Below are 9,436 nucleotides of genomic sequence, written 5' to 3'. Positions count from 1 at the left end.
GGCACTTGTGGGGGAGGGAAAAGACACAAACATGGAAAACGCCCAACAGATGTCATATAAAGGCCTCGTTGACACGGGCGTACTTAAGCATACACTCTTGCGAGGACCGTGTTTTGCCTGCAAGGAATGCACAGCTGTTCTGTGTCTCTGCATACAGGTAGTACCATTCATATCAACTGGGAAGCAGCGGCTGCATGGACACAGTGGCTGCTCCCAAATTGACATCCATATGAGTGTGGGTGCATGCGGGTGCATGTCTCCAAACTCACACTGTCTGCAGTTATGGACACGCACCCTCATGGATGTCAAATTCGGAGCAGCCGCTGTGCCGTGCAGCTGCTGCATCTCAGGGGACATGAATGGAACTGCCTGCAGGCGGATGCGCAGAACAGCTGAGCATCCTGTGCAGGCAAAACACGGCCCTAACACAGGTGTACACTTAACTACGCTGATGTGAACGGGGTCTAAAGCCAGCCATTCAATCAAGAGATATCCACCCTAAACCAAAATATTACTTCTGGCCGGAGTGGGCCTTTAAAGGTTCAACGTGTTTTCGGGTTGGTGACCGTTTGCCGAGAGAAGGGTCCGGGTTCACACATGTCACAAAGGAGAAGGACATCGTCACAGACTGATCTACAGTGTATATAGCAGCAGTGTTCTCTTCCCAACCAGACTGCCATCAACTATCGATTTTTGTTCTTCTTGGAATTTCCCTGAAGATACAGAGGAACCAGAAAAAAATTATTGCAACATACTTTGCAGAGAATCACAATCACTGAATAAAATGTTCTTTATTCATGAAATGAAGTTGCAGCATGATATTGGAAGACAAGAGAGGAAATGGAATCAAACAGCTGCTCAGAGAATTCCAACAGATCAACACACTGCAGAGCTGGAATACCGAATGGAATTATTGACTTTCTTTTTCCATGTTGTACGGTTATCGAGGAGGTTTGTGGGAACAGAGACATCTGAGAGGCGTTAAAGATTAAAGTGTTACTAAACCCAAAACAGTAAAATCAGTCTGTATATGCAGCAAAGCATGCTTGTTATACTCACTGTGGGACCTAAGGGGTTAATCCTCTGCATTGTGTAAAAAGGCTGTTTGATCCTGTCTTCTCTGATCCACCCTTTCTTCCAGTGTCCCCCTCTTATCTCCTGATAAGACATGTCACCTGGAGACACTCTGCACATTGCTCAGTTTGGTGTATATTTCTAGAGAGATTTTTTTTCTTCTTGGGAGAGTGCATGTGATTAGCAGAGGGCCAATCAGCACTGTCCAGACAGAGGTCAGGGGTCCAGCATCCTACTAGAGCAGAATGAAACTCCTCCTACAAGCTTTAAGCAGTGCTCTGCTGGACACTGATAGAAGTCACAAGACTGCTATATACTGCTGATGAGAAAAGGTATTTAGCAGTTTATATTTGCTAAAAAAATGCATTTCCATGTTGTGTGTACTGTGGGAGACCAGATATAGGGAATGAAGGGTCTGAGGAGACCAGATATAGTGAATGCAGGGTCCGAGGAGACCAGATATAGTGAATGCAGGGTCCGAGGAGACCAGATATAGTGAATGCAGGGTCCGAGGAGACCAGATATAGTGAATGCAGGGTCCGAGGAGACCAGATATAGTGAATGCAGGGTCCGGGGAGACCAGATATAGTGAATGCAGGGTCCGGGGAGACCAGTTTTAGTGAATGCAGGGTCCGGGGAGACCAGATATAGTGAATGCAGGGTCCGGGGAGACCAGATATAGTGAATGCAGGGTCCGGGGAGACCAGATATAGTGAATGCAGGGTCCGGGGAGACCAGATATAGTGATTGCGGGGTCCAGGGAGACCGGATATAGTGAATGCGGGGTCCAGGGAGACCGGATATAGTGAAAGCGGGGTCCGGGGAGAGCAGATATAGTGAATGCGGGGTCCGGGGAGAGCAGATATAGTGAATGCGGGGTCCAGGGAAAGCAGATATAGTGAATGCAGGGTCCAGGAAGAGCAGATATAGTGAATGCAGGGTCCAGGGAGACCAGACATAGTGAATGCAGGGTCCAGGGAGACCAGACATAGTGAATGCAGGGTCCAGGGAGAGCAGATATAGTGAATGCAGGGTCCAGGGAGAGCAGATATAGTGAATGCAGGGTCCAGGGAGAGCAGATATAGTGAATGCAGGGTCCAGGGAGAGCAGATATAGTGAATGCAGGGTCCGGGGAGAGCAGATATACAGTTGTGTTCAAAATAATAGCAGTGTGTTGAAAAAAGTGAATAAAGCTCAAAATCCTTCTAATAGCTTTTATTTCCATCCACACAAATGCATTGGGAACACGACACATTCTATTCCAAATCACAACATGAAGAAAAATATATCAAATTTGTGTTGTTCCTCTAAAAAAAATTGAAGAAAAGTGAATATTAGACGGTTCACAAAAATAGCAGTGTTTGTATTCTTCTTTACAAACTCAAACATTCACTATATAAACTGAAAAATGCTTGAAGATTTTGCTTTCCTTTGAATGACTTCATGAATATTTGGTTGTAGTCGCACTGTTTCTGAGAACTGCTGTACATCTGTGTTGCATGGAGTCCCCCAACTCCATGCAACACATGCAATACCAACAGGTACTCCAGCCCAGGATGATTGGACTACATTCCACAATTCTTCTCTATTTCTTGGTTTTGCCTCAGAAACTGCATTTTTGATGTCACCCCACAAGTTTTCTATTAGATTAAGATCCGGGGATTGGGCTGGCCACTCCATAACATCAATCTTGTTGGTCTGGAACCAAGATGTTGCACGTTTACTGGTGTGTTTGGGGTCGTTGTCTTGTTGGAACACCCATTTCAAGGGCATTTCCTCTTCAACATAAGGCGGCATGACCTCTTCAAGTATTCTGATGTATTCAAACTGATCCATGATCCCTGGTATGCGATAAATAGGCCCAACACCGTAGTATGAGAAACATCCCCATATCATGATGCTTGCACCACCATGCTTCACTGTCTTCACAGTGTACTGTGGCTTGAATTCAGTGTTTGGGGGTCGTCTGACAAACTGTCTCCGGCCACTAGACCCAAAAAGAACAATCTTACTTTCATCAGTCCACAAAATGTTGCGCCATTTCTCTTTAGGCCAGTCAATGGACTCTTTGGCAAATTGTAACCTCTTCAGCACATGTCTTTTTTCCAACAGTGGGACTTTGCGGGGGCTTCTTGCAGATAGCTTGGCTTCACATAGGTGTCTTCTAATTGTAACAGTACTCACAGGGAACGTCACACCTTCTTTCATCTTCCTGGAGCTGATTGTTGGTTGAGTCCGCGCCATTTTGGCTATTCTTTTATCCATTCCAATGGTAGTTTTTCGCTTTCTTCCACGTCTTTTAGGTTTTGGTTGCCATTTTAAAGCATTTGCGATCATTTTAGCTGAGCAGCCTATCATTTTCTGCACTTCTTTATATGTTTTCCCATCTCCAATCAACTTTTTAATCAAGGTACGCTGTTCTTCTGAGCAATGTCTGGAACGACCCATTTTCCTCAGAATTTCAGAGAGAAATGCACTGTAACCAGCATGTACACCATTTGCTGCCTTCCTTCCTTAAATAAGGGCAATCATTGCCACCTGTTTTTCAAAGAATGAATGACCTCACTAATAGAACTCCACACTGCTATTATTTTGAACATGCCCCTTTCAATTAGTGATTCAATTACACAGAATCAGCAGCATGCATGTCATGACTGTTGGATTTCTATAACTCTACTACACCTGCTAGTAAATTATTTGCCATGTAGAAATATCATTTCTACCAAAAACAGTGATTGATCGTGTGTGCGTGTGTGTGTGTGTGTGTGCGTGTGCGTGTGCGTACACACACGCACAGTATGTATGATACAATATACGGACCTTGCTAGCCATCTTTAAAGTATCTATTTCTTCCCGTTGTTTGGATAACGTTTCGTTCATAACACAGAGGTGATCACTCATCATGCTCAGCTGATCTTCATAACTCCTTTTAGTTGTAATTAATTCATCCTAAAAAGACAAAAGCAAAAAAATAAATAAATCAAACACAGCACAAGCTGAACTACGAAGACAGTCCTGTAAGGTCAACAGAGAATAGGAAAACGCTGCAATGACTTTTTGTTCATCTCAAGGACAGAGATCCTCTGGAGTTTTATAATGAACATGCCAGAGGAAATGGGGGAATCAAAGAAGCATCAAACCATCATCACAGATACACACAAATGAACAAGCTGGTATTAATTAGTATTCTCCTATTCAACTACAGAGTTAATGCCAGTCCCAGCGTGGTGTTCCAGCCTAAGCAACCTGGCATGTTCCTATGGTCTCCACTGTCACAATAGACTGCATAGAGGAGCTGGTATCTGTCACAAGCACCTGGGGGTTGTATAATGGGGTGATCTGCCCCAGCCTGCTATGCATCATTAACCCCATGATTCCTTAGTGGTTAATGGCTCTGTTACCACATGCAATTTTCTGAATCAGGTATACTATGTGGGGTAATGTGATACCTCAGCTATGTATGTTTTCTATGAATAAATATGTTTTGAGGTTAGCCTTTTAGGTGTGTAGCCTTTTTTTTTCTTTTGTTTTCTACAACCTCTATATCCTGCCTGTGCAATGCATAGCAACCCCCCCATATGCAGCCTGTACAGCGATTGGCAACCCCCATATGCAGCCCGTACAGCGTGTGGAAACCCCCATATGCAGCCCATACAGCGTGTGGAAACCCCCATATGCAGCCCGTACAGCGTGTGGAAACCCCCATATGCAGCCCGTACAGTGTGTGGAAACCCCCATATGCAGCCCGTACAGTGTGTGGAAACCCCCATATGCAGCCTGTACAGTGTGTAGAAACCCCCATATGCACCCTGTACAGCGTGTGGAAACCGCCATATGCAGCCTGTACAGTGTGTGGAAACCCCCATATGCACCCTGTACAGCGTGTGGAAACCGCCATATGCAGCCTGTACAGCGTGTGGAAACCCCCATATGCAGCCCGTACAGCGTGTGGAAACCCCCATATGCAGCCCGTACAGCGTGTGGAAACCCCCATATGCAGCCCGTACAGCGTGTGGAAACCCCCATATGCAGCCCGTACAGCGTGTAGAAACCCCCATATGCAGCCCGTACAGCGTGTGGAAACCCCCATATGCAGCCCGTACAGCGTGTGGAAACCCCCATATGCAGCCCGTACAGCGTGTGGAAACCCCCATATGCAGCCCGTACAGCGTGTGGAAACCCCCATATGCAGCCCGTACAGCGTGTGGAAACCCCCATATGCAGCCCGTACAGCGTGTGGAAACCCCCATATGCAGCCCGTACAGCGTGTGGAAACCCCCATATGCAGCCCGTACAGCGTGTGGAAACCCCCATATGCAGCCCGTACAGCGTGTGGAAACCCCCATATGCAGCCCGTACAGCGTGTGGAAACCCCCATATGCAGCCCGTACAGCGTGTGGAAACCCCCATATGCAGCCCGTACAGCGTGTGGAAACCCCCATATGCAGCCCGTACAGCGTGTGGAAACCCCCATATGCAGCCCGTGCAGCGTGTGGAAACCCCCATATGCACCCTGTACAGCGTGTGGAAACCCCCATATGCAGCCCGTACAGCGTGTGGAAACCCCCATATGCAGCCCGTACAGCGTGTGGAAACCCCCATATGCAGCCCGTACAGCGTGTGGAAACCCCCATATGCAGCCCGTACAGCGTGTGGAAACCCCCATATGCAGCCTGTACAATGTGTAAACCCCCATATGCAGCCTGTAGTGATTGGAAACCCCTAACTCTTTTGAGTTGCCTAAAGTAGTGAAGCGGTACTGTGACATTTTTAGAATTTAAGCCTACACATTCTTACAAATCAAATTATCTGAACTGTCAAACCAAAAAAAAAAAGGCAAAAGATGGGAAGCCAAAATCGTGAATGGTACGTGTCTGTTCTGGGTTCTCTTTTACAGTCTGCTGTTATTAAAACGTCCATGTATCTTCCTGACAGTGCGCACAAATGGCAGACTACATTATTCATGTCCAACATAGGAGACTGGAGCAGCGCTGATGGCAATCTGTATTCTTCAACATAAAGGTCATCAAGGAACGGAGAGCGCAGGGAATGAGAGGCGATAACAAGAGAGGAGAATGGGATGAAAGGCATTAATACACAGAGGAAAAATGAAATGCTATTTAGAAGGCATTTCTATCAAGTGACTGCGCCTGATGAGTGAACCGAGAAGGAAATCAGCAGAGATGTCTAATATTCTCCTCTATGTGATGGCAGAATTAGCACCAAATCAGAAATGGCCCTCTACAAAGAACTTCTTATCTGCCGCTAAGCTATAGAATCATTAGAGCCTTCAAGGGGAAGCAGGCCATTCCGTCCTACCGCACAGCATACAGCCCACGTATCACATTTCTGCTCATTTCCTATACTATTAAATAGCCTCTCTCATACTTTTATTAGATGTAGAAAAATAAATGTAATTAGATATGGTAAAAGAGATGGTCAGAGACTGCAGACATGATACAAGAGATGGCCACAGAGATGATACAAGAGATGATACAAGAGATGGTCAGAGACTGCAGGCATGATACAAGAGATGGCCACAGAGATGATACAAGAGATGATACAAGAGATGGTCAGAGACTGCAGGCATGATACAAGAGATGATCAGAGACTGCAGAGATGGTACAAGAGATGGTCAGAGACTGCAGGCATGATACAAGAGATGATCAGAGACTGCAGAGATGGTACAAGAGATGGTCAGAGACTGCAGACACGGTACAAAAGAAGGCCACAGACTGCGGACACGGTACAAGAGATGGTCAGAGACTGCGGACACGGTACAAGAGATGGCCACAGACACGGTACAAGAGATGGCCACAGACACGATACAAGAGATGGCCACAGACACGATACAAGAGATGGCCACAGACACGATACAAGAGATGGCCACAGACACGATACAAGAGATGGCCACAGACACGATACAAGAGATGGCCACAGACACGATACAAGAGATGGCCACAGACACGATACAAGAGATGGCCACAGACACGATACAAGAGATGGCCACAGACACGATACAAGAGATGGCCACAGACACGATACAAGAGATGGCCACAGACACGATACAAGAGATGGCCACAGACACGATACAAGAGATGGCCACAGACACGATACAAGAGATGGCCACAGACACGATACAAGAGATGGCCACAGACACGATACAAGAGATGGCCACAGACACGATACAAGAGATGGCCACAGACACGATACAAGAGATGGCCACAGACACGATACAAGAGATGGCCACAGACACGATACAAGAGATGGCCACAGACACGATACAAGAGATGGCCACAGACACGATACAAGAGATGGCCACAGACACGATACAAGAGATGGCCACAGACACGATACAAGAGATGGCCACAGACACGATACAAGAGATGGCCACAGACACGATACAAGAGATGGCCACAGACACGATACAAGAGATGGCCACAGACACGATACAAGAGATGGCCACAGACACGATACAAGAGATGGCCACAGACACGATACAAGAGATGGCCACAGACACGATACAAGAGATGGCCACAGACACGATACAAGAGATGGCCACAGACACGATACAAGAGATGGCCACAGACACGATACAAGAGATGGCCACAGACACGATACAAGAGATGGCCACAGACATGATACAAGAGATGGCCACAGACATGATACAAGAGATGGCCACAGACTGCAGACATGGTACAAGAGATGGTCAGAGACTGCAGACGTGGTACAAGAGATGGTCAGAGACTGCAGACGTGGTACAAGAGATGGCTACAGACTGCAGACATGATACAAGAGATGGCCACAGACTGCAGACATGATACAAGAGATGGCTGCAGACATGATACAAGAGATGCATCAGTCTCTGGCCAACTCTTGTACCACGTCTGCAGTGCGCACAAATCTCTTGTACCACGTCTGCAGTCCCCTGCCATCTCTAGTATCACGTCTGCAGTCTCAGACCATCTCTAGTATCACGTCTGCAGTCTCTGGCCATCTCTTGAATCACGTCTGCAGTCTCAGGCCATCTCTTGAATCACGTCTGCAGTCTCTGACCATCTCTTGAATCACATCTGCAGTCTCTGACCATCTCTTGTACCATGTCTGCAGTCTCTTATCTCTTGTACCATGTCTGCAGTCTCTTATCTCTTGTACCATGTCTGCAGTCTCTGACCATCTCTTGTACCATGTCTGCAGTCTCTGACCATCTCTTGTACCATGTCTGCAGTCTCTGACCATCTCTTGTACCATGTCTGCAGTCTCTGACCATCTTTTGTACCATGTCTGCAGTCTCTGACCATCTCTTACATCATGTCTATCTTGTATCATTTGTCTGTAATTTTGTACTAGCAGAGCTCTGGCTGCCTATATAAGTGAATGGATATGAATCGGCTGTACAGGACTCACTCATACAGCCAAGTGAGAGGTATACGTGCATGGCCCCAGAAACACGGGAAATGCGTTGGAAGCTGTTCACCTGTCAAATTTCACTTCCATACATAAACTAAGGCTTTAAGGCAAGGATGAGTTTTCTGACAACCACATTTGCTCCTTCAAAAACAAGCAAGCAGTGACAACTACACCATTTTTATGACAAGTTCTGGAAAAAAAGAGAAAATAAAATGAACAGGGTGGGCTTAACTGGGGCTGATTAAGGTTCTATAAAACACTAAAATCTCCACAGTAGGAATATAAAGGGTAAATGTCTATCACAAATCTTCTCTCTACTCTACTGGAACACACTTTTCCTCCCAAACTATAAAAATGATTTTCTCCTTGAACCCTTGTACCCGTGTTCGAGTCTCAAGCCCTCGGAGACCCAAGTCTTCAGGACACTGCGGAGGCTTGCAGGAAACAATGCAGAAAAATGGTTCAATCATAATTCACTTATGTGAGATCTGCTCCTTGTTCAATAATTCTCTCTTGCAGACGAGTATTACTGCCGAGGAAAAGCTGCTTCACGGGCTTTAATGATACGATAAATAATCAATGGCTCTCTCTTCTCTGTAACAATGACAATACGCTGGATGTACAGCGAGAACAAGATGCAGCTTCTGACAACATAATCATCCATCTGATAGAGTAAATGACGAATGGATCCAGATAAAGATGGTCTTTGTTTGTTGACATCTTGTTGTGAGATCAGTTAATATCCTCCTGAGAACTAGCATAAAGTAGTTGTAAAGCCTTACTGCATCAAACATTCCCCTGGCATGCAATTTAAAGGGAAACCCCACTCCAAAACTCATGTTTTTGCTAATACAACCTCCCCCACCCACTTTGACAATGTAAGATGCTGACAATTTTTTTTTTTTAATTAAAATTCAGCCCTGGCTCTCCTCCTAGCTCTATTCTTGCCTAG

At 46.0% G+C, this 9,436-nt stretch overlaps 1 protein-coding gene across 1 annotated transcript in view; it reads right to left on the bottom strand.

The window, feature by feature from the left end:
• Positions 1-205: 205 nt before the first annotated feature.
• The window catches only part of PPP1R21 (protein phosphatase 1 regulatory subunit 21), a 147,549-nt gene continuing 138,318 nt past the window's right edge, over positions 206-9,436 (bottom strand). The window contains exons 21-22 of the mRNA XM_089676436.1: positions 3,895-4,023; positions 206-713 (exon numbers count right to left, since the gene is read on the bottom strand). Coding sequence (XP_089532562.1) covers positions 684-713; positions 3,895-4,023 — 159 coding nt within the window. The 3' untranslated portion in view covers positions 206-683. The remainder of the gene's footprint in view (positions 714-3,894; positions 4,024-9,436) is intronic.

Source organism: Staurois parvus, unplaced genomic scaffold (assembly GCF_062004578.1).
Source record: "Staurois parvus isolate SC_StPar_1 unplaced genomic scaffold, SC_StPar_1.0 ptg000169l, whole genome shotgun sequence".
Classification (NCBI taxonomy): Eukaryota; Metazoa; Chordata; class Amphibia; order Anura; family Ranidae; genus Staurois; species Staurois parvus.
Note: the sequence above shows the minus strand (reverse complement) of the source record. Positions and strands in the feature narration are given on the sequence as shown.